This window comes from Erpetoichthys calabaricus, chromosome 7 (genome assembly GCF_900747795.2).
Source record: "Erpetoichthys calabaricus chromosome 7, fErpCal1.3, whole genome shotgun sequence".
NCBI classification, from domain to species: Eukaryota; Metazoa; Chordata; class Cladistia; order Polypteriformes; family Polypteridae; genus Erpetoichthys; species Erpetoichthys calabaricus.
In genome coordinates this window covers 27,125,386-27,151,862 of record NC_041400.2, presented here as the reverse complement: position 1 = coordinate 27,151,862, position 26,477 = coordinate 27,125,386, and the positions used below count along the sequence as shown (strand labels likewise).

At 37.2% G+C, this 26,477-nt stretch overlaps 1 protein-coding gene across 8 annotated transcripts in view; it reads left to right on the top strand.

Annotated features, from left to right (window-relative positions):
- Window positions 1-24,900, top strand: part of ptbp3 (polypyrimidine tract binding protein 3) — a 135,019-nt gene extending 110,119 nt beyond the window's left edge. For all 8 annotated transcript variants that reach the window (XM_051930207.1, XM_051930206.1, XM_028804902.2 and 5 more), the window contains 7 exons: window positions 1,392-1,466; window positions 4,210-4,349; window positions 7,664-7,697; window positions 9,830-9,922; window positions 10,379-10,595; window positions 17,948-18,025; window positions 18,850-24,900. In XM_051930207.1, the coding sequence (XP_051786167.1) occupies window positions 1,392-1,466; window positions 4,210-4,349; window positions 7,664-7,697; window positions 9,830-9,922; window positions 10,379-10,595; window positions 17,948-18,025; window positions 18,850-18,982 (770 nt within the window). In that variant the 3' untranslated portion in view covers window positions 18,983-24,900. The remainder of the gene's footprint in view (window positions 1-1,391; window positions 1,467-4,209; window positions 4,350-7,663; window positions 7,698-9,829; window positions 9,923-10,378; window positions 10,596-17,947; window positions 18,026-18,849) is intronic.
- Window positions 24,901-26,477: the final 1,577 nt, after the last annotated feature.

Genomic DNA, 26,477 nt, shown 5'->3' with positions numbered 1-26,477 from the left:
GCAACTTACAAAAGAGGTCAACATAATGAAGCGTTACAGAACAAAGTTGCAAGATTGATCATCACAAGTGTAGAGCTCAGGACCAAACAGAATGCACAACCAGTTAATCTTTGCTATGTCATAAGATCCTGTCAAAGCCATTACCAGTTAGACAGATAACACACAGTCATCTTCAGTGATTTTGTAAACAGTGATGAAGTCGACAATTGGGAGGTGTGAAGCTCGTTCCATCCTCTCAAAGTGCCACATAAAAATGGTATCACCTGGTGCCATTTACTTGCCTGAGGGGTGAGATGGTCCTCACGAGTGCCTCCATGTATATAGAGATGCTGCCCCATTGACCACTCTGTAGGCCACCCTCAAGGATTTAAACTCAGTGTGTGCTGCTGCAGGGAGCCAGTGGAGTGACCAGTAAAAGAGTGATATGCTCTCTTGGCTTGTTGAACACAAGATGTGCCCTTGCACTACGAATCATCTGCAGTGGCTTTAGTGTAGCAGCATGTCTTAGAATTGTCAAAGAAAGCTGGACTCGAGTGAGCACATTGACAGAAGCAGCCTTCACGTGGATGGCTACAACACTACAACTGTAAGCGCACTAACTTACGGCCCACTAATGTGTCAATCCAGCAGCAGCCTGTTGATTTCTTAGTTAACATGACTGTGTTTGGAGTTGCAGTTGCTTATGTGAAGTTGAAAAACATCTTTATTAGATTTGGGAAATGTATCTGAATTTTGGGGTTATAATGTATTCCTGTGTGTCTTATTTTAATAGTTCCATCCATCCATCCATCCATTTTCCAACCCGCTGAATCCGAACACAGGGTCATGGGGGTCTGCTGGAGCCAATCCCAGCCAACACAGGGCACAAGGCAGGAACCAATCCCGGGCAGGGTACCAACCCACCGCAGGAACACACAAACACATCCACACACCAAGCACCCACTAGGGCCAATTTAGGATCGCCAATCCACCTAACCTGCATGTCTTTGGACTGTGGGAGGAAACCGGAGCGCCCGGAGGAAACCCACGCAGACACGGGGAGAACATGCAAACTCCACGCAGGGAGAACCCGGGAAGCGAACCCAGGTCCCCAGGTCTCCCAACTGCGAGGCAGCAGCGCTACCCACTGCACCACTGTGCCGCCTTATTTTAATAGTTCTTATAATAAATTTAATATGTAAGATATTTAATAAGAATAATAAATAAATTGCCATCACTTGGATAAGCAGGTTTAAATAATCAGAGATTATTCAAAATGTTACAAATTAGCTTTACAGTGAAGAAAGTGTATCACCAGTATTAAAAAGTCACAATCCTTGACACTTGACATGGAGTGTTACATTTTTTTAGTTTAATTATTTTGTAAGTACTGTGTTTTTAACTGCCAACAGGTGCTCCAGGAATTATATCTTCACCCTTTGCAGGGGCAGCTGGGTTTGCTCCAACTATCAGCTTTCCACAAGCAGGTATGGACCCAGTTATGGTAGAACTCCATGTTATTGTTTGTGAACTTGCATCATAAATCATAATTGCATCTGAGGAATCATCAGGTGCTCACAAAAAGCATTTTGGGTGACTGTCAACTTCAGGAGAATTAGAGGGGGCCATTTTCCTACTGATATTAATAAGGCTGCAGTGGTAAAAGTGAGAAGTTTTAGGTTCACAGGGGTCCATGTCACTAAGGAACACTAATAGCCCCCCCCCCCCCCCAACATGTTCAGTTTTTAGGAGACTGGGGGGTTGAATTTGCTTACTTGATAACCCCACTGACGTACAGTTGAACACTGGAGGGCAGAGCACTTGCATCACAGTCCAACATGGCAACTGCTCTTCAGCAGACTACAGGGCCATGCAGCAGGTTGTCCAAGTGGCTTGGGGCATTGCTGGGACTACACTCCTATTGCCACAGGTCATTTTTGAGCAGAGACCCTAAAGAAAGCACTTTCCATCATGTCAGACCCTGCAGTCCATGGCAAATATATATATATATATATATATATATATATATATATAATTTCCCCTGACTTCAGCAGGAGATATTGTAGAATTCAATTCCATACCACCAGCTGTGAGAGAAATCCTGCATTATCAATCTATTTGTTCTACCTATGAGATGGCAGTGGGAATTTTACATTATTATACTTGAAATTTATTTATTATTTATTAAACTGTTGGTTGTTTGTCAATATTACATTATTTGACCTGTACCTGTTGCATTATGTTATTGTACTTTCTGCAATAAATACATCAAAAATTATGCTGAATTTAACAGGTAATATCAAGGAACATAACAGTCATTTACATGCACAAATACCCATACTATTCTTAGTTATAGGAAAATATTATTTGTAAAAAGTATTCACAGTGGCTAGAAAAAGTATATACAGTAATCACTTGATTTTTTGCATTAATTGGTCATAAAATGTAATTTGATCTTCATTTAAGTCACAAGTACAGACAAGCACAATATGCTTATGCTAGTAACCTTTCTAATCTGTCATGTCTTTATTGAACACACCCAATCAAACAGTCACAGTGTGTTGTAAAAAAGTAAGTGAACCCTTGAATTTAATAACTGGCCCGACCTCCTTTGGTAGCAGTAATCTCAAACAAGCTCTTCAGTACTTGTGGGTCAGACCTGCACCTCATTCAGGAGGAATTTTGGACCATACTTCATTACAGACCTGTTTCTGCTCAGCCATATTCTTAGGACATCTGGCATGAATGGGTCTCTTGAAGTCACACTCTCAGTTGAGTTAAGGTCTGGGATCTGACTGGGCCATTCCAAAAGGCACATTTTGTCTTTTTGAAGTAATTCTTCAGTAGAATTGTTTCTTTGTTTAGAGAGAGTGTGCTGTAGCATCTCCCAATTTGTACTGACCTTCATTTGGTGGGATGCCACCCTGACATTACTACCCTGTGGAATACTTTGATAAACTTGCAAATGTATTTAACTCGGGGATGACAAGCTTTGCATGTTCCATGGCAGCAAACCAGCGCCATATCATGATGTTTCATCCACTGGGATGATGTTATTTTATGTTAGTTTGCAGTGCCCTATGCCAGATGTAGAGCTTCATATGTCTCCTGAAATGAACCTTAGTTTCCTCAGTCCGTCATATTTTTCCAGTGGTATTGTAGACTTTCAAGATGATGTTAGGCACACTTCAGGCATGCAGCAATGTTTTTTTGTAGAGCAGCTGCTTCCTTCTTGTTTTTTTACTGTATGTCATGGACACCGTGTCTGTTCAATATTTTGTGTACGATAGACTCATGAACAGAGATGTTAACCTGTTCCATTGATTCCTTCAGGTCTTTAACTGTTACTGTAGGTTTCTTTTTTTTTTTACTTCATTGACCATTTGGTGTTGTGTCTTTCGAGTCATCTTGACTGTATGTCCACTTCTGGCAAGAGCAGCCACACAACTAAATTGTCTCCATTTATGCACGATTTCTCTAACTGCTGTAACACTGTAGCAGTGCATGCTCCTCATCCTGACCTGTCTAACTGCGGATGACAGATATCTGCACACCCTTTACACCTTTATGCAGATTAGCAGTTCTTGATCTTCTGAGATCTCTATTTTGTCTTCTTTTATAGGTCAAAGTGTCTCTAAGCCACACCTCCGATCTCATATCATTGGCAGGACTCCAGTTTTGCCAACTCCTGACTCCAATTAGCTTTTGTCAAAGTCATCAGCCTAGCGGTTCATTTACTTTTTCCAACCTGCGCTGTGAACTTTTGAATGATGTACTCAATATGTACAATAACAATACAATTTTTATGTTACTAGTTAAACCAGACACGCGCTTTTTCATTATTGTAACTTAGATGAAGATCAGAACATATTTTAAGACAAATTTATATATAAATGTGGTTATTTCCAAAGGGTTCACAGTAAAGGAGGTGTTTTGATGCAGGTTAACATTGTATGTTGCAAACGTAAGTAGAAAATTTTGAAAACAAATTTGTTGTTATCCATCTTTATAAAACAAAATAACTGATTATCAAATTAGCGTTTTTTTTTTTTTTTGTTCAAAGAATCTCGTAAGTTTTATAATCTATTATCTTTTATTTAAAACTCCAGTTTTTGCAAATCACAGATCACATACAGATATTTATTTTATTTTTTGCACATTATTCAAGTGTTAAAGTGTGGATGGATAATCTTTGCAGATTTGATTTTATTTATTGATTTATTTCTTCAGGTCTTTCAATGCCGACTGTTCCTGGACACTTGAGCCATTTGGCTATTCCAACCTCCGCAGTTGCTGGGCGTGTAGCAATTCATGGCATTGCCCCTTCTGCAGTGCATTCAGTGCTGCTAGTCTCCAACCTCAATCCAGATGTAAGAAATCACGACATTTACAGCCTTCTTCTTTTTCAGTTCCTGCAACATTTGTGTTCTGTCTGTAACTGGGATACAAAATCATTGACACATCTCTCAGTTCTAATTCACCCTTTAACAAGAGATAAAGCAGTCAGGAATATTTCTAATCAGCAGTTTGATATTGATGACAAGTATATTCACCCCTCCATTCATTCTGAAACCCTCCTGATTTACAGATTCAGCATTAAAGAGGTTAGAGCACATCTTGGTATTATCAGGTGCAAGGCAGGGCAGATTGGCAGTACTTTACAAAGAAATATTTATGCACACCCACAGTCATTCACACGGGCTAATTTACTTTTACCAACAAACTTAAAGTGCAAGTCTTTGGGATTTGTAATGGATTGTTTCTTTTAATACATATCTGTTTCAAAAACCGCCTTTGCTGGTGTAATCCAGGGCAACAAATCACTGTGTAACCCTGACCAGACTGCCTGTGCTTCAAGTCATTAAAAAGGCAATTTTACCCTGGTCCTAAACTTAGCTTGGGCAAAGATGTTTAATGTATGAAATAACTAGGAATGTTCCAATCAGTTGTTTTTAGGACCAAAACCAAATAATCAATTTCATGTTACTAGAATTGACTAATTCTGGTTTGATTTCTTTATCCTTTAAATTGTTTTACACTACGCTCTTGCATAACTGGACATATAGACTACTTTACGCTCTTTATTACAGCTAGGGGTCGCTGTTGCCCCATGAAACCCAACAGACAGACATCCAAGACACACTTGTAAAAGCACCAAGAAGAATTTTAATATTTTCTTCAAATAAACTGCACAAAACACCACACACGCCACAATTAACAATAAATCAATAATCACTATTCAACAATCCTCCACTCCCAGCAGCTTCGTTAACCAACCTCCCAACTCTGGCTCCTCTTGCTGGGTCTCCAACAGTCCTTTTTATATCCCTTGACTCTGGAAGTGCTCCATCTCTTTTTCCGGGTCAAACACCACATCATCAGTCCTCAAATTTCCCAGAAGTTCTGTGAGCTTCCGTCCTCGTGACTCTGAAGTACTTCAGGCTTGTATGAAAAATAAGAGTCCCCAGGTCCTTTAGGAGCTCCCCCTGGCGGCACCCACAGCACCCAACAGGGCTGAGAAAATAGACTCCACATCCCATGATGCCCTGCGGGAATCCGGAGTACATTTACTGTCCAGGGGGAGGCAGTATCCTGAAAAGGCTGCCCTTCTCCATTCCTCCCATCCTGGGACATCCTGACCGGACTGAGCTGCCGGCTGTCTATGACAAGTGGTATTTTTATAATTGTACTCCAGATAACAGGTGTTACCTGTTCATTTTTTATTAACAAAATGAAATTTTGTATGCTTATTGTTTAATGACCATAATAAATACTACAAAAATATATAGTATCCTTAAAACATACTTTTTTAAACTAATAAAACATGTACAAAAATATTGATTCATAATACTCATGCCATAAACGAAAATAAAATTTCTTTTCAGAATTAAAATCCATAATGCTAATAAAATGTTCATGACAATGAAGAAGAAAGTACAAGGCCAAAACACTTAACAAGTTTACATGTAAAATAAGCTAACAAGCATATTGTTTACTAAACAGTGAGAGCAAATTGTTCTTAATCTGTTCTTTATCTGTTCATTCTCTAATTAAAATGTGAGCTGCTGTGTTAAACTCAAGCTCTCAGTCATTGTCCTCATTTAGGCAAGGAATGACAGGGCAAAATGAAAAGGCCTGAACTCATTATTTTTTTTTTTTATTTCTAACAAAGATGAACCTTTTTTTTCTTACACTCTGCTGTTCCTCTCCATGCACAAGGTGACTCTTCAGATTCCCTTTTCTCAGTTTATGACTCCACTTTCTTTAATACAAAACCCAATACTACTAAGTATAGATGCTAGTGTTTCTGTCTACCACTACGCCAGTGTTCAGCTAAAATGAAAGCTCTGACCCCCACATTAATCACAGCAAATGCTGCTTGGACTTCAAATATCAATCAGCATATATGAAAGGATCGATGTTTGTACACTCAGATCCAGGCATGTTCACCTTGCTAAATACTTCAGTAAAGCCCAACACTAAAAGTTTCCAATTCAAATATCCATGTAAACTGTATCCATTTCAGTGCTTCTGTAATGTTGGTAAATGATGGATTGCTTGTATGCTATATTAAACAGAATAACTGAATAGATCAATTATCAGTTACAATCACAATTAGCTATATTTTTATTTATTGTTTACATAATATAGTTTGTGCATAGACAAGCATGACTATACTCGTAAAATAAATAGTTAATGTCTATGCACAAATGAATAAGAAATGCAGTTTCTAAATAATTAAAATAAATATTTTTGTACTTTTAAACAAATAATACAATAATAAAGTGATTTATGCATCCTATTAAATATATAAAAAAAAAAACTACAACTACTTTATGTCATTGCCAGTCAATAAAAATATGAAGTAACTGCATAGTAATTAAGGCTTCTTCATATTCAGTTCTACTAAATTACAAATGACATTGAATGTGTGATCCAAAGGACATATATATTAAGAAAGTACAAAAATGATGTGGTTGCACTTACAGTATGGTTGAACAGTGGGTAGCTGACTTCCAACATTAAATGAGATTCTAGGGCCCGTAACTGCATTTGTTAATGAAGTACATATTATTAAAAAAAAACACACACACACACACACACACACACACACACACAGAGTTTGCATTGTACCACTAACTAATGTAAGGCACAGTCAGAATGCATAATAGGTATTAACACTGTCCACCCCTCTTATGATTACCGAACAGGGTCCTGAAATGTGCTGTTAGTGTCAGTGATGTAGTAGTATAATGTCCAAATGTAAATTACATGTAGAGAGAAGTCTGCTTGTTTGAATATTAGAATTTGTAAGTTGCTTTGGATAAAAGCATCTTCCAAGCAAATAAATATAAATGTAAAATTTGTATTGCACACTATTTACTCAAAATCTGTGTCCTTACATGGGAAAGTTTAATGCTTGTCTCTTTATTTTGGATATAAACTGTAAATGATGGATCAAACACAGTTGATTTATATAACAGCAAGTGTTCATTTTTAAAAATATTCAGTTCTTTACCGTGTGATGCTTTTGTTCAGGTAACTATTTACTATCCAAAGCAACAATAGTTTCCAGAAATGCCACTTTACTGTATATGATGTACAGTATATCATACTTGTGGGAAAATAGTATTTGTGAATTTATATCTAGCTTTCTGTTATTAATTTATTCTGTGTTTTTCAGAGTATATCACCTCATGGACTATTCATCTTATTTGGTACGATTCATTTTATGTACTGTGTTTTTTTGCTGTAAATATTTGCTTGTTGAATCATTTTAAACAAATTGTATGACCTACAGTATCTCACAAAAGTGAGCACACCCCTCACATTTTTGTAAATATTTTATATCTTTTCATGGGACAACATTGAAGATATGACACTTTGATACAATGTAAAGTAGTCGGTGTACAGCTTGTATAATAGTGTAAATTTGCTGTCCCCTCAAAATAACTCGACACACAGCCATTAATGACTAAACCACTGGCAACAAAAGTGAGTACACCCCTAAGTGAAAAATGTCCAAATTGTGCCCAAAGTGTCAATATTTTTTGTGGCCACCATTATTTTCCAGCACTGCCTTAATTCTATTTTGCATGGAGTTCACTAGAGCTTCACAGGTTGCCACTGGAATCCTCTTCCACTCCTCCATGATGACATTACGGAGCTGGTGGATGTTAGAGACCTTGCGCTCCTCCACCTTCCGTTTGAGGATGCCCCACAGATGCTCAATAGTGTTTAGATCTGGAGACATGCTTGGCCAGTCCAGCACCTTTACACTCAGTTTCTTTAGCAAGGCAGGGGTTGTCTTGAAGGTGTGTTTGGGGTCGTTATGTTGGAATACTGCCCTGCGGCCCAGTTTCCGAAGGGAGGGGATCATGCTTTGCTTCAGCATTTCACAGTACTTGTTAGCATTCATGGTTCCCTCAATGAACTATAGCTCCCCAGCGCTGGCAGCACACATGCAGCCCCAAACCATGACACTCCCACCACCATGCTTCACTGTAGGCAAGACACACTTGTGTTTGTACTCCTCACCTGGTTGCCGCCACACACGCTTGACACCATCGGACCTAAATAAGTTTATCTTGGTCTCCTCAGATCACAGGACATGGTTCCAGTAATCCATGTCCTTAGTCTGCTTGTCTTCAGCAAACTGTTTGTGGGCTTTCTTGTGCATCATCTTTAGAAGAGGCTTCCTTCTGGGACGACAGCCATGCAGACCAATTTGATGCAGAGTGTGGCGTATGGTCTGAGCACTGACAGGCTGACCCCACCACCCCTTCAACCTCGGCAGCAATGCTGGCAGCACTCACACGTCTATTTTCAAAAGACAACCTCTGGATATGACGCTGACCACATGCACTCAGCTTCTTTGGTCAACCGTGGTGAGGCCTGTTCTGAGTGGAACCTGTCCTGTTAAACTGCTGTATGGTCCTGGCCACCATGCTGCAGCTCATTTCAGGGTGTTGGCAATCTTCGTATAGCCGAGGCCATCTTTATGTAGAGCAACAGTTCTTTTTTTTTTTCCAGATCCTCAGAGAGTTCTTTGCCATGAGGTGCCGTGTGTTGAACTTCCAGTGACCAGTATGAGAGCGTGTGAGAGCGATAACACCAAATTTAACACACCTGAGACCTTGTAACACTAACGAGTCACATGACACCGGGGAGGGAAAATGGCTAATTGGGCACAATTTGGACATTTTTCACTTAGGGGTGTACTCACTTTTGTTGCCAGCGGTTTAGACATTACTGGCCGTTTGTTGAGTTATTTTGAGGGGACAGCAAATTTACACTGTTATGCAAGCTGTACACGGACTACTTGACATTGTATTAAAGTGTCATATCTTCAGTGTTTTTTTTTCCAATTTAGAAATTTCTTTCCTGTTTCTTTTACAAAAGTGTTTTAATGTGTTTACCAGCTTCTTCTTCTTAATCAGGTGTATCCTGTTGCAGTTGTCATGTAGGCCCAGCCAGCAGGCAGACTGTTCAGTTACTCATGGACTCCTTCATTAGAGTGAACAGCTTAAATGCTAGAATAAAGGAAGTATTCAGTCAGTACAGCATAGTAACTGCTCATAACAAAGTAATAAACTGGGAGTATGTATGAAAAGAAGGGAAACCACTAATGTTCTTCGCAATCAGCAAGGACCAAAGGGTCTAATTACTGATCAACACCAAAGATAAAGTGAGCACTTTAGAATGTCATGAAAAAGTATGTAAATAAGGCAGTAGAGTTTTACAAGAAAGTGCTGTGGTTTATTGTTCTTTATAGTACACTAATAATATTCTTATTTCTTCTAATTCAGCTTTGGCTGTGACACATATCTGCATATTTTTCTGCCTACAGGTGTTTATGGCGATGTGCACAGAGTGAAAATCCTTTTTAATAAAAAGGAAAATGCCTTAATACAAATGGCCGATGCAACTCAAGCTCAGCTGGGTGGGTTGTTTTTTTTGAGTATAAGAATGAAAACATTACTGAACTAATAAAAATATTATCTCTCTAACATGCATGTCTTTTTTTATTGTTGCATAGGTGGTATGCAGCCATTGTTTCCCATGCTCAGTACAATAGTAACATTTGTTTTTAGCCTAAAAAATGTAATTGTAACTCTAGTGCCCATTGCCCTAAAATTTTATGATCCCATAGCATCCATTTTATTGACGGATTGAAGTGAAAAGTGTGCTAATGTACAGTGAGACTAGTGATTAAAGTAAATAAGTGTGTAAGCAAATCCATTGTGTCCTTACACTTTTAACTAGCAGTTAAGTATTTGCTGAAATGCCATGTTAAGAGAATTGGACAGTTCAAAAGTGAAATTTCAAATATTTTTTATTAGTCGGTTTAAAACATTCAGATGTTCTTTAAATGTAATATTGTCTCTTGTCTTTGCAGCAATGAGCCATCTCAATGGGCAGCGTCTACATGGCAAAGTAATTCGTGTGACTCTTTCCAAACACCAGACTGTTCAGCTTCCACGTGAAGGACAGGAGGACCAAGGGCTAACTAAGGATTTCAGCAACAGCCCTCTGCATCGCTTCAAGAAGCCAGGCTCAAAGAACTTCCAGAACATTTTTCCTCCTTCGGCAACTCTACATCTCTCCAACATTCCGTGAGTTGCAAACTGTAATTTAGGTTGTTTTTTAAGAAAATATAGTACTTAGAATCTTGTGAAGTACACTCCATTAAATATATTTTTTAACATTTGTGGACATATCAAGATTTGTTCTTCATTTACAGGAAGGGAAAAAAAAACACACAATCTGCAAGGGTTCCATGGCCAAAGGACCGCCTAACCCTTACTGGGCGTTTAACCTAACGTAAATGTAGTTAAATTGTGTCTCGTTGTATGCAGGCTTTGTCCCAGAGGACTTGCTACAGTGGGTCTCATGGACACCATGGCTGCATAGTGCCTTGATCAGGTAGTGGTGGCATTTTAGAAAGTGGAAAAGAAAGCACAGAAAAGTAGAGCTTAGTAAAGATTGCAAATGCCTGAAGAATACAATAATACTATTCATGTATGGTCTTCTTTTATTAGCTACAAAAAAGTCAAATTTAAAAAGTGTTTTTTTGGCAGTTTTTTAATATGCTCCACAGTGTTAGCCAGGTGTATCTCTATTAGTAAAGTATTTTAGTCCATAACTGCAGAAGGCAGCCTCGCCACTTCTTTTATGCTTAAGTCGTAGAATAATAAGCAGACCACCATTAGAAGATCTAAGGGTATGACTTGGATTGTTGGGGAACATGTATTCTAAATCTAAGTAGGGGCAAGATTATTAAAGGTGTTTTACACCATTAGTCGTATTTTTAAAGTCTATTCTGAAGGTCACATGTAAGCAGTTTCATGACGCTAAAAGTGGTGAGATGTGCTCAGATTTGCACTTTCTCATTAAGACTGTTGCTTCTGCATTCTGGGCTAACTGATAGACCAGTTAAGAGTGCATTACAGTAATCTAGTCGACTAAAACAAAAGTGTGAATTAATTTTTCAGCGTCTTATAATGTTATAAGAAGTCTAGCTTTTGCAAAGTTCCTTAAGTGAAAAAATACAGTCGTAACAATTTGGTTGATGTGTGATTTTAAAGTTTTGGTCAAAGTCCATGATTACACCTGAATTCTGACTTTTAATGTTAAGGGATCAAGTTTACTTCTACTACCCCCACTATTTCCATGTTTGCTCACTACTAAGATTTCTGATTTTTTCTTATTTAGGTTGAGAAAGTTACTACTCATCCATTCAGAAATACTGGTATGACATTGGATCAGAGAACCCAGAGTGTCAGGGTCATCAAGTGCTATGGATAAATAAAGATGTGTATCATATGCATAGCTGTGTAGTTCAGCTTGTACAGTACAATACAATTTATTTTTTTATAGCCCAAAATCACACAAGGAGTGCCGCAATGGGTTTTAACAGGCCCTGTTTTTTGACAGCCCCCCAGCCTTGACTTTCTAAGAAGACAAGAAAAGGCTCCCCCATTAAAAAACCTTTAAGGGTAAAAAAATGAAAAGAAATCTCAGGAAATGCAATTCCGAGAGAGACCCTTTTCCAGGTAGGTTGGGCATATTGTGGGTGCCAAACAATGGGGTAAATACAGTACACAGAACAGAATGCAAGTAATCCCCACTACAGTGCAATAGTACAAGAGCAGAGAAAAATGCAAGAGCAGATGATATCACATAATAGGATTCAGATTTGTTCAGAGTCCTGGAGACCTCGGCTATCAAGCTGCCTCTCCCCTACTGGCCATTCCACAGCTGAGTCAGTGCTGGACTGGCCAATCTGATGAAAGGACCCTTCTTTCTAGCCACTGATTCCAATGCATCTGTCTCAGAGATTACTTTTCCATAGGGAGGCAAATAACTTGGCATTAGGGCAGTGGCACCAAGACACATGTGTACCGAGAAGAGAAATAGAATAGGTGAGGGTTAGTAACACCCTAAAACTATCACATTACTTATGTTTTAGTGCCAATGACTAACAACAGAGATCCAGTATGCACAGATAATCAGCAGCTCTACTCGGGGTATGCTGAACAGAAGTAGAGAGTCTTCAGATAGATAAATAGATTCGGCCGGGATTTGAAAGCTGAGACTGAAGGGGCATCTCTTATAGTAGCAGGCAGACCATTGCACTGAAAGCTCAACTTTCCACTGTTAATTTTATTAATCCTCGGAATCATAAGCAGACTGGCATTTTGAGATCTTAATGTACATCTGGTCTGTAGGTAATGATTAGTTCAGTTAAGTAAGCCAGACCTTGGCCATTTAAAGTTTTATATGTTAAGAGTAGGATTTTGAAATTTGCTCTAAACTTAACCAGGAGCCAGTGTAAGGATTTAAGAACCGGCGCTATGTATTCATATTTTCTTGTAACAATTCTTGCAGCAGCATTTTGGATTAACTGGAAACTGTATAAAGTACAATTTGAACATCCTGTAAACACCACACTGCAGTAGTCAGTCCTACTAGAAATAAATGCATGCATTAATTTCACAGTATCCAGCATATGTAGAAAACAATTTAATTTCCCACCATTTGTAAGATGGAAGAAACTGATTGAGACAGTTTTATAATGTGTGCTTTAAATGACATGCTAGTATCAAAGATAACACCTAGATTGTGGGCTGCTTCAGTAAAACTAATGGCTAAATAATGACTAAATATTGTTGTAATCAGCAACATTCCTTCCAATAATTAACATCTCCGTCTTATCTATGTGTAAAGACAAGTAGTTCTCATCCATCCGCTCTTTTAATTCACTAACACACCTAACTAAAGACAACATCAGAGAAACTTCATTTTGTCTAACAGAAAGGTATAACTAGGTGTCATCTGCGTATGAGTGAAAATTAACGTTTTGTTTTCTAATGATAGATTCCAGTGGAAATTTGTAAAGCTTAAACAGTAAAGGTCCTAGTACTGTGCCTTGCGGGACACCAAATGTCACTTCTTTGTATAATGATGGAGCACTGTCAACACATTTCTGTACGTACTGGAATCGATTTGATGAATAAGAACTAAACCAGGCAAGGACATTGCCTCTGAGCCCAATTTAATTTTCCATCCTGTGTAGTAAAATAGAGTGGTCAGTGGTGTCAAACGCTGCACTTAAGCCTAACGGCATAATTACAGTGGCGTTTCCTTCATCAAAGGATATCAGAATGTTGTTTACAACACGCGTTAGTGCCGTTTCTGTACTATGAACAGTGCAGAAACCAAGCCGGAATTTCTAAAATAGATTGTGATGTGTAAGGTGTGACTGAAGTGGATTGTACTTCGATCAATTTTGTTTTAAGGGGAGCCACTGTGTCCAGAGCATCTCTCAAGGTCATATAATTTGATGCTAGCTGATCTATATTGTTTTCCACGGTTACATTTCATGTTAACTGATCTAAAAGGTTTTCCACAATTACAAAGTATACATTTTGAAACAGAATTAAAATCTAGATGTTGTACTGTCTTGGTAGGGGCAGAATCAAATCAAATGTAATTAAGTAGTGGTCAGAAATAACTTCAATTTTATATTTTATATTTCAGCTCTGTAAGTTATAATTAAGTCTAATGTGTGGTTATGCTTATGAGTTGGACCTTTGACAATCTGATAAAATCCTACTGAATTTAACAAATAAGTAAAACATTTGCTAAAAGTGTCAGTTTCCACATCAATGTGTACATTAAAATCCCCCAACATCACTATGATCATAATTTATAGCCAAACCAGATAAAGGTTGCCAAATTAATTCATGAACAATGAATATGACCCTGGTGGTCTCTAGACTAGCACTACAGTTGTGCTGGAATCTGTTTTAATATTTAAAATAAGTGCCTCAAAGGATGTAAAGTCGACTGAATTTTTAGAAGTGATTTGCGTTTTGTTACAGTGAATTATTCTAAGGCCTCCTTCCTTGTGTTTTGATATGATCTGATCTGACCGAATGAAATCATGTAGATTTAAAAAAAGCAGCAGAACCAGTATAGATCATTGTGGTACACCATATACAATGTCATGCACCTCCAAATAACAATCACCACAACTAACAAAGAATTTTTCTACCTTTTAAACGGGACTGAAACCCGTTAAAGACACTGCTGAAGAAGCCCAGCCATTATCTAAGGCGATTTATAAGAATACTGTGGTCTGTGGTGTCAGTTGCTGCACTTAAGTGTAAGAGAACAAGAACAGATGTGTAGCCTCTGTCTGCATTAACCCTCGAGTCATTTACTGGTTTAAACAGTACAGTTTCTGTATTGTGATTTGAAGTAAAACCTGACTGAAGACCAAGGCCTGAATATTGGTTCAATTAAAACAGCTTTTTTCTAGAATTTTATTTAAGAAAGGCAGGTTAGAAATAAGCCTAAATATGATACGCGATAAGTCCGCACATATTAAAAAAGAAAGAAACACATTTAATGGGGTGTACTTTGTTTTTCACATGACTGATTTGGTGTGATATGAAATGTGATAAAAATGCAGTGGTGGAGAAATGTATCACTCATTTTTTTGCCCTTTAGAATAATGCTTAATATTTGGCTCAGCATAAATGACAGTCTTTTGCAGAAAATGGAACTTTAACACAGCAATTCCTGTCACTAGTTCAACTTTTCTACTTAAGAGCTTTGAATTCATTGATACATCTTGTATTTCTAATAACTAAATTAAATTAGTAGTAATAATACAAATAACAACAAATATGTGTTGCTTTAACAATAAACATCCAACACATATCCATATATCCATCCACTTTGCTAACCTGCTTATCCAAGACAGGGTCACGGGAAAGCTGGAGCCTATTTCAGCAAACATAGGGCTCAAGGCAGGAACAGTGCATTGACAGAGAGCCAGCCCATCACAGCCCAACAAAACTATGGCTTTGAAAGATGTGCAAACAAGAGGACAGCTTTTGAGAATTACGATGCTGGAGAAGATTACTGCTTAAATGCCATTGGAATGTCATGTACAAATTGACTGTTGGTTTTTTTTTTCAGATCAGGTTCAACTCAAGTGAGCATTGAAATAGAATATTCCAGTTTTCACCCCACATCCCAAAAACACAAATGTTAAGCTAATTGTTGAATAAGTATGTCAATATGCATAAGTGAGCCCAGTGATGTCCTGCTTAGCTTAATGTTATAAAAGGTTTTCAAAGCGCTATACCTGTCCTAGTAGTGTCATGTAACGGGGGGAACAGACACTGTACTGAATGCCAGTTCATCACAGGGCATACATACATATACCCTTTTTACCACCAGTCACCAGTCAACATAACATTTACAGTGCCTTCCAAAATTATTCACTTCTTTGAGAGTCATACACCATGCACTGGATATCTAAAGATACATACAGATATTCCTCCAATATGTAATTTATTGAAAACATAAGCATTCTAACAGTGTATTTTTAAAGCAAAAATAAATAATTTGACAAAAGTATTGTGGACACTTGAGGGCACTGTTGCTCCGTGAAACCCAACAGACAGATGCTCTGGACACAAGTTAAAAGCACTAAGAAGACTTTTAATTCTTTCTTCTTCAACAATAATTCTCTCCTCCACTCCTCCCAGCAAGCTCTGTCACACTCCCTCCCAACTCTGCCTCCTTTGCTGAGTCTCCACCAGTCCTTCATATAGTCCTTGACCCGGAAGTGTTTCTGTCCCCATGACTTGGGAGTACTTCCGGGCTATATGGGAAGCAGAAATCCCTGTGTCTCCCTGCAGCGTCACCTGGCGGCACCCATGGTACCCAGCAGGGCTGTGAAGCCGATTTCCATATCCCATAGTGCCCTACGAGAATGCGGGGCACCGCTATGCAGCAGGGAAGACACCATCTAGCATCCTGGATGGGTCGGCCGGGTTGAGCTGCCAGCCGTCCATCACAGTATGTTTCCAAAAAAATAAAAACTGGATAAGCACTATTTGCATAGGTATGCAAACCTTTTAAGCTTCAAAAGCCTCCAGTGTTCTCAAAAAGACGTATTTGTCTCTCATTTGGACCTAATTGAATAATTAATCTCTACCAGTGTACAATCGGAGTAAAGGTCACATTTCTTGGACATAAAAATGAGACTCTGTAGGGGTCATTAGCCAGGCTGTGAACTCGCTACAAAAGTGAAGACTAAAAAGCCAGCCACAAACATAAGAGACAAAATATCAAGCTGCTTGGATGTCCCAGTGAATGCTATTCGATCTGTTGTCAAGAAGTAGAAAAGTAAAAGGTGAGTCACACCACCCAGTCTCCATGTAAAGAAGGCCATCTGTCAAACCTTAGTGCACAAGCAAGACGTAGACTGGTAAAGGATGCAACAATGAAGCAGACATCACTTTGAAGGAACTACAGAAGTCAGTTGCTGAAACTGGGGTACATGTGCATGAGTCCACAATATCAAGAGCTCTCCATAACAGTAGCATATTTGTGAGGGTAGCAAAAAAAGAAGCCATTACTCAGAACAAAGCCACAGTACATGAGAGGGACCCAGCTAGTGAGGAAAAAAACTTCTGTGGTGAGACAAATCCAAGATGCAGCTTTTTCTGCCAAAGTTCAAAATGCTATGTATGGCGCACAACCCAACCCATGTCTCAACAATACCATCTCTGTAGTGAAGTGAAGTGGTTGGCAGCAGTGCAGTACTGCAGGATACTTTTGCATCTGCAGAGACTAAAAGTCTTGTTAAGACTGATGGAGGAATGGATGGAGCTAAATACAGAGAAAAGCGGGAAGAGAATCTGTTCTAGTTGGGTAACAAACAGAGGCTTGAGAGTAGGTTCGCCTTCCAGCAAGATCATGTTCCTAAGCACAAGGCCTAAGGCAACACTGCAGTGGCTGTTTGACAAAAAAAAAAAAATGTATGTCCTATATTGGCCTGGTCAAAGTTCTGACCTCAACTCCATTGAAAATCTATTAAGGTCCAGAGGTGCCATCCAACCAACCTGAATGATCTGCAGGAAGAATGGGACAAAATCAGTGTTGAGTAGGGTGCAATGCTGATTCAGATTTGCCCCAATAGTGTTAAGGCTGTTACTGCTGTAAATGGAGGTCCCACTAAATACAGATGTGTGGGGTTTGAATACTTAATGTAAGCAGCGCTTTACCAATTTTTATTTTTGAGATATATACTTTGGGCAAATTTTTTACTTTGGCTGTAAAAATAAATCATTAGAACACTTAGTCTACCAATAAAAGTACTTGTCGGAAGAAAATATGTGTATCTTTTCAAATCCAGATAATAGTGATAATTTACAGCAGGACTGAATACTTCTGTAAGGCACTATATCTTTGTGGAATGTGAGTAGAAACTTGAGACCTCCAGATAAATCCACACAGGCAAAGGGAAAACTTGTAAATGCTACATAGGCAGTGCCTGAGCAGGCAGTGACTTCGCACCACTCATGGCCAAACTGTTTTGTCTTGTTTTTGTCATTTTTTCATTGTTTATAAATTGCTTGTTTACTTTTGAAATTGTAAACAGACCCTCTATAACCGATGATGACCTCAAAAACCTCTTTGCAAGGACTGGATGTACAGTGAAAGCCTTTAAATTTTTCCAGTAAGTATCCTTAAATGATTACTTTCTCAGATTTCTACATAAGGTACCTTGTATCAGAAATGCACATTGTTCGTTTGTATAGTAGGTGCTGAATTGTTGGTCACATGGTTTTTCCATCAATTAATGTAATTAAAGAGATTCACCCAAATTGTTTTTTATGTTACTTACCCCATGTACAATGTAGTGATGGCCAAGAAAAAATGTGAATCTCATGTTTTCATGCAAAATGGAGACAGAAAATTTTGACAAGTCAATGCTAACCGATACTGTACAACAGTAAACAATATGAAATGGGAAACAAAAATCTGACTTTACTCAAGTCACATAATCCATGTGTCAGTTATCCACCACAAAACAAAGTATTTATTGACTGAATAACTGAGATTTGGATAATGTGACATAAGTAACATGAGGTTTTGTTTGTTTTCCTTTGGATGTTTTTTCACACGTTGTTTGCCATTGTACAGCACTAGTCACTACTGCCTTCTGTTAGATCATACATTTTTTCTCTCCATTTTGGATTAACACGAGAGATTAAAAATTTTCTTGCCCACCACCACAAAGTCCACAAGGTAAACAAACACATATAAAAATCTAATTTTTGGGTGGGGTATTCCTTTAATTTAATACAATTAAATTAAATTCAGCCTTATTTCATTCCTTAAATTATAAATGAAATTACAGCACACTGCAAAAATCCAAAGCAAGCTTTTCATGTCCATTAGAGTTTATTTTAGTTAATATATTTAGTAGCTCTAGAACCATCCTGGTAATGGTGAAACACACCCAAAAATAATTGATATTTATTGTCCATACTTTTTCAGGAAAGATCGGAAGATGGCTTTAATCCAGCTGGGTTCAGTTGAAGAAGCCATCCAGGCCTTAATTGACCTTCACAATCATGACCTTGGAGAGAACCATCACCTAAGAGTCTCTTTTTCGAAATCTACCATCTGATCATTTTTGTGTCTTTCACATCAAGACTGACTCTTTTCTGATAAGATTATCAAAAAGTTTTACAGGCCTTCAGACTCCCCTGAAGCATTGATTAAGCGGCTCTGCCTCTTCAGTGACATTTGGACATGTGATTTTTATCAAGGTGACCAGAGTGCAGACCCTTGGGATGTTTTTTTGCCAGTATGCAGTCAAAGAAATTGTAACCCAGTTTGTCCTTAGCATCTATCACCATGATACTGTTCAGGGTGTGGGTCAGCCCTGATAGCCCATACATTTTTGTACTGTGTAAAGAGACAGCATCCTTTTTGAATTTTGAATCTTGTCAGTTACTTTACTTAAATAATGGGGATGATTTGGGTCTACATGGCAGTTAGCAGATAAAAGTTTAATGAATCAAATCTGCACAGCATGCATTACAACATTAAATGATTCTTTTTTAATATTTAGTTACCCATGAATTGCAAGAATCTAGAAATGACATAGATTTTATTAGTATTAATATTGAATACTAGGAGATAAACACTATTGATCTGAGTAAGTGTGACCTCCAAAAGAAGTCAACACAAAATTGGTCTGTTTAATGTAGGCCTTATTTTTGTTGGAGTATGCAGAAAAATTGCTTGGAGTTTATAATTATTTGCTCTGATATTTTAAAATGACAGATCTTACTAGGAAGATAAAAACAAGTGGTATTGTGGTATTTTTGGAGTTGCCGTAACATTACAGTTTGTGTCATTCGCTTATAGTGTTGAGACAAATGCTGCTAGAAACAAATGTCCATTATAAATTAGTTAAGGAACTGGTAAGTACAAGATTGTTGTGTGATCACTTGTCCTAGATAAAGATGCATAGTTATTCTGATTATTAAAATTACCAAAGATGTGTTGGCCCCTTCAGTTACCCCAGCTTGCCCCCTTCAGCTGTAGGCTTAACATTTTAAGTTTGTCGCCCTTTTACTCTTTTGTTCATAGTTTGATTTTTGGAGCACATTCTATGCAGTGCTGTGCTGATTTGGTTTCATAAACAAAGCTTAAATCCATGAAAGTGACCAGCAGGTAATGGACGCTGTCTCGTAATAAATGAAATATTTCTCAAGCAGAAAACATTTATTTAAAAGAAAGTTAAAATGAAAGAAGCGCAAATAAACCAAGTTTACAGTTTTAAGTCAAAAAGTCTATTCAGGTCTATATATCTTACAGATTATCAGATTTTTAAGAAAAGTTACTTATTTTTGGTAATTTTGTTTCTTATTTTTAAAAAAAAGGAAAAAAAAAGAAACCTGAAACCTGAAGGTTTTTTTTTTACCACTATAATCACTTAAGAAACCATAAACTTCATTTACTGTGTATTTAGCTTATTTCTTATTATGTGCCTTATAATGTGCTTATAATCAAACGTTAGGTTTAGAAATTTTACCTAAGATATTTTAAGTACTATATTGTGGGTTTGGTGAGAGGTTTGTCATACTTTACCTCCATTTGTCTTTTAGATTCTTTTAGAGGTGTTTCTGGGGGGAGTTGAAATTAATTGTCTTAAGTAAAAATGTATTTCTTATTATTTTTGGTGCTTCAAGTGCACAGATAAGAAAGCTACGTTTGTAAAAATGTACCGTGTATGCTACAAGCTTCATCTAAAAATACTCTTAAGCAGAACAAAATGCAGCTCTCTTTATTTTAAAGTCATAAAACAATTGCAAATCAAAGATTAATCAAAATGTAGCATTTAATCTACTGTTTGTCTTCACATCTTGACAGTCTTCATTTTTGTTATTAGTTATATTTAGCAGCCTATGTGGCATACAATCGATTTGCAGAGAAGGGCCAAGTGAATATAAAAACATTGAATACACATGTGTTCTTTGTTAAAATGTTCAGGTATTACTGTAATGCTTTTTGTAATATAACATGAATCTTAATCGGTAGTAATCTCATTGGAAGTTGCAAGTTTGTGTTTTAGGTGTCAATCAATAATATCACTGAAAGGAGAATAAAATCAATTATGAGCACTTCATAGGATAGTCAAGCCTGAAGTGCGCTATCTGAGATTATCAAAAGCTGAGCCAGTCATGTGGTGTTCTCAGAAGTAAGAAACCTCATGGCGCTTTGCTGTGGGATTACATAGAAAAAGTTTGATTTGTGTTTCTGTCACCTTCCAAATCCAGCCTTTAGCTTACCCATTAATTTATTATGGAGTGTCTTCATAGACTTCACCTGAGATGCCCCGTTTTCAGTACAGTTATGGCTACCGGCAGTTACCTTACAGCCGCGTAGACATGTACTGAGTATACCCACTTGCCATTGCAAGTATGAACAACAAAACAAATTATAATCATTTTAACTACTGACAAGTCACAGCAGTCATATATGTAGAAAGTACCTGTAGTGCTTTTGAGGTCAAATTACTCTGAGAAAATAAAAGTGTGAAGGTTGAACTTTTTTGTTATTTATTAACAGAAACATCATTTTACATTCCCTGTCAAAGATTTGTTGCACTGCATAAGAAAAGCTACAAAAATGCTGTGGAGTAGAATTGAGACTGGCAATGCTCTCTGCTACATGACACAATCTACATTTCACTTGTCAAGCTTTTTATGATGCTCTGACACAAAACACTTTACACTTTTGTGAAACAAATCAAGCACATTTTTGAGTGTGTACATGTGGAATTTATACAGGGAAGCCGTGCTGTGAATCTCTTTGTTTTCTTATTTATTGTGCCCTTCCATTTACAGGTAGTCTTAGAGTTTTGCAAATCTTTCTGACTTTGTAACTTCTAACCTATAATGAGGAGTTTTCGCTCTAAAACTGTTGTTCATCAAACAGCTGATGCAATTTTCTTTTTAACAATTTCAAGCACTGTTCTGCTTTATACTGTTTGAAGAAGCTTAAGATGTATACACTTTTCAGAAGCCATGTAACGTGGTCTTATGATTGACTTTTGTTGGCTGGAGTTTCCCATCTGTGTGCTTTGAGTTTGTAATGTCATTTACTGTATTTTGTATGTTAATTCCTTAAGGGTTTTGCCTGTTTGTAGTGTGAAGAATTTCCTATGTTATTATTTTGAAGGGGTTGTGTTATTTGTTTTAGCATTGCTGACTTAATTGCTAAAGTGCAGGTTTTTAATACACATTTGCCTTCAAGGTTATCTAACATCAGATTTCTTAGTTTTATCATAGCTGTTACTTATACTGTATGGAATCCTGGGTGTGTTCATTTGTATACACGCACAGAGTATATGTTGTGTGTGTGTGTGTATATGTATATTACATATATGTAATATATGTAAACCTGTTAAAATCAATTATTGAAGTTTTGTTTGTAATTTTAGTTTAAAATTGCAATTCAAACAAACGTGATCTCTTACCTTGAGGGTGCTGTGGCTTAATCTCCTACATTTTACTTTAAGATAATTGAAATCTGTTTGCCTTTGTCTTGTTCTGACTTTTACCAACTTAAACTGCCAGACTTCAAACAAAAAGAGAGCTAACTAACATCAAACCAAGAGAATGCCATGTGTGTTTTTGCAGTCCTATTACACTGAATGTCTTTCAATTTAGAAATCATTTGTACCAACGTTATTCTGTTCAGTCTTTTACTGAGTTGTCCCCTATGTGATCATCAACATGTTTTAAACGAAGCCCTGGTCAATGCTGACTTTTTTTTTTTTTCTTTTATTTATTTAGTGTAACAAATGATGTCATAAGAATGAATGTTTTTTTCAGGGTTTTATAAAGAAAACTAAATTGTTAAATGGGACCAAAGTCTATGTGCCTTTCAGCTATCTTATTTGTGTCTTATATCTTACTTTATTTTGGATCAACTATAAGGAAAAAAAAATCTGTTTTAACCCTTTACAGATATAAAGTTTATGCTATTTTTGTTTTGTTTCCTGAGGTAATTTTTATTTCATTGTGGTTAAGTGGTTCACACACCCTCTGCCTCTATCATAAAAAATGGTGTTGGTTTCTTAAGTAGCATTTACTCATTTTACTTTGGTAAAAAAAAAAAGTCTACGACCCCCATGTTAGTGTGTGTGTGTGTGTGTGTGTGTAATTATATATACACACATACATACACACTTGGGTTTTCTTTCCACATCCCAAAGTGAAGCATGCTAAGTGAATTTGTCTGATGCAAGTGAAAAATTGGCAAATTCAGGTTTGTTTCCTCCCCTGTGCCCGACACACCCTGATTGACTCCACAGTGTCCTCATTATCTTAAACTTGCATTAAGAGGCTTTATTAAATGGATATATGTCTCAGTAAATGGATTTATTTTCTTAGCACACCCACAAATATTAGCAGGACTTTTGACATATCGTAGAACAGATTTGTTACCTGTGCAGCAAGTGCCTTCGTTTGATTCATTGAGGTCATTTGTGAAAATTTTGCAGTTGTGTTTTATAATTTTGAAACTAAATATAAGAGCAAAACTACCTCCTTTGGCAGCATTAGTTACACTGGGTGGTGTCTTGAGTTTGAAAAAGAATCTTCTTGGAGATCGAGAGAGAGTCCTGTTGAGTCAGGCTTTTGTTTCACTGCCAGGTGCAGAGGACTAACATAATTTTGTATTTTAAATAAAATCAGTTTGTTCTTGTGTCACATCTCTTTTCATTTGCTACTTTTTTTGGAAATGTTAGAGACATTCAAAGTAAGGACAGTTCAGGTGTTATTTGATCAATCACATGTCCATTTCTGACAATACTTTATTAGTTTATTTTTTGAAGTAATGAAAACTCTTTCCATATAAGCACGTTGTGTTGTGTAGAACAATGATGTCTTCGCTGATGGCCCGGTCAGAGACACTGTTTAAGTATGGTGCATTTATGAGCCTTTAGTTGGTCTAACTGCAAAAACCTCCTTGGTCGGCCAATTAAGTATTTGTTGTTTTTTATACATTTGTTCTAAAGTTATTTTAATTTTGCATAATTTTCATAATAAACATTTTAGCAGCTTTCCATGTTTTTAAATATTATGTATGAGATTTCCATTTTAAGGTAAAGCATAAATGTTCAGGCATTCAAAGGCAGACTCTCAGTTTATAGTTGAAAGAGGTCTGTGGCATCACAGTTTTATCTCGTAACCATGCAATATGAATGTTTTAAAGTGTAGTATCTGATTCTAGCAGGCATAAATCTGAGGGAAGATAGTTGGATCTAGCAGGCGTGAATGGGTGGTGATGGTCTTGTGCTTAGAGGACTGTGTGTCGACTAGCATGAGAGACAGTAAAGAAGAGACCACTGTCACCGTGTCTTTAGAGTTGTGGACAGTGTGTGTCAGTGGATTGGTCTGTTGGTGGAGTACATCACCCCACCTGTCCTCATCACTGCCTCTATCTCTTTATATATATATATATATATATATATATATATATATATATATATATATAATAAGTAAAATCTACATTGTAACACCTTTTATGTTGAGGGTTTGGAGGAGAAAAGTTGGGTCTCAAACTCTGGTGACCACTCCTTTAGCGTGTATTGAAGACGCTCTCATTTTTATGATAAAGGCAAAAGGTGACTGAGAAAGGCATTCATGACAAAGTAAAGCTACGTTTGCTTACTTGGTCTTATTCCCGGAATTCCTTTTTTTTTTTTCTATTCAGTTTGTAAGCATCCTCTGCTAATAAGAGAAAAAATGTTGTAAATATTTGTACCTTTTTTTCTTTACCACCTGGCGTTAAAGGTTTTTTGGGAACAAGATTAGAAAAAAAATGTTAACTATGTAAACTGGTTTTTATACTTTAAAAATGAGGAAAAATACATCAATTATCTTGTATATTTTGATAAAGCAAGAGTACCAGCTTTCATTTGTAAAGTATTTTATGTGACATGCAGAGGGAATGGATTCCATTTCTGTTGAGTTATGTTATTAAGTAATGCAAATAGAAGAAATATTAAAGAAACATATTTTTTAATTGCGCAGTGCATGGTTGCGTGACATTTCTGTATTTTGTAAGGTTCATTTCTTTCAGTTTTTGTATTGCTTACAGTTGCTTCTTCATAAGTAAACCTTCTATTCCTTTTTTCCTTTTTATTTCCTTAACCAACTTTACTTGTAGCATGCTTTGAATAAATGTCATAACATCTTTAATCTCTTACGTTTTCCTGTGTTTTCGTCTTTTGCCTTGGGTCTCCTGTCTCTAATTTGTGAACCCTCTGTCTGCTGCTGTATCTTAGCTATTGCTCTTTTCTGTACTTCGTTTTAAATTCTTATCCTTCTCAAATTGCTTTTTCTGCTGCTTGAATTCTAATGAAGTTCATCAGGGATTGTTGAATTCCAGCTCTTTTGTATGTCCGCATTCTGAGGAACAGGTGTCATTTTGCAGCAGCTGTTCTGATTCTCCTAAGTATTTAGTGCTCATATTCACAATCAAAAAAATATAAAATGTAGTTGTATTCCAGTTAAGGGATTAATCACATAAGTAAAGCTCTTCAATTAAGAAATAATTTCCTTAAATGGAACACCAAGTTTGAATTATTTTAACAGTTGGCTCCCCTCCCTTAAGGCCCTTGACACATTACACAACTATTCCAGCTATTTTCAGTCTCACACAATATTAAGCTTGATTTTGTTGTAAGTGTTGGGGGTAGGCTTGTGTGTGTGTGTGTGTGTGTATGTGAGCTGGCGTGTACAATGCATATAATGCAGCTATGGACTACAAAATAAGAGACATGGGTCTTTTGGCCCTTGCAAACAAGAGTGGCTTGTCCGTCTGCTGTTATTGTTTTTAAGTATGAAGATATGGCACTGGCTCCATCGGGCAGCCTGCGATATTTTACCAATGTGAAACTGATGGTTAATCGTTATGAAATTGTCTAATTTAACATGTCTTGTGATTTCTAGTTGTGTAAATTGACATTTTCAGGCAATGAGATCAACAACTACAATCGTCAAGTTTGACATCCAGCTGGAAGTCATGTGCGGTGTCCCCGGCTTTAATCAGCTGTATAGCAGTAGGTGGCATCAGCAGTGCAGAAGCTCACTCAGCTGTCTTTTTGTAAATGAGCAAATTATTTGTTCGAGTAGATACGGATTTCTTAAAAGCTGCAAGAGTTATTACTTCATTTTTTTCAATTCTTCTAATGATACAGAAGACGAGATGGTGTGGCCTTGTTTTCATTCACTCAGAAGAAAAAAATGACATCAAATGATTTTTTCAAGGTTGAAGGTAAAGCTCCCCTGTGGAAGCTGTTGAACCTACTAGGGCCATCGATTGTGAGTATCACGAGAAACTGACTGTATGTAAAAGGTAAGTACACCCTTTCTGTTTCTACAGAAATTAAGTGGGTAATTTGAGCTAAGTGCAGTTAGTCAAGCTGAAGCTCTACTACCTTGATACAAAAGTAGAACAAGTTCAGTGTTGAGCACTAAATGTTGTGGTAATGCCATGCCAGGAAGAAAGGCTATAAAGCCATTTCCTAACAATTTCAAATACATCACTCTAGAGTCACTAAGATTTTTTACAAATAGGGAACATTTATGACAGTTCTC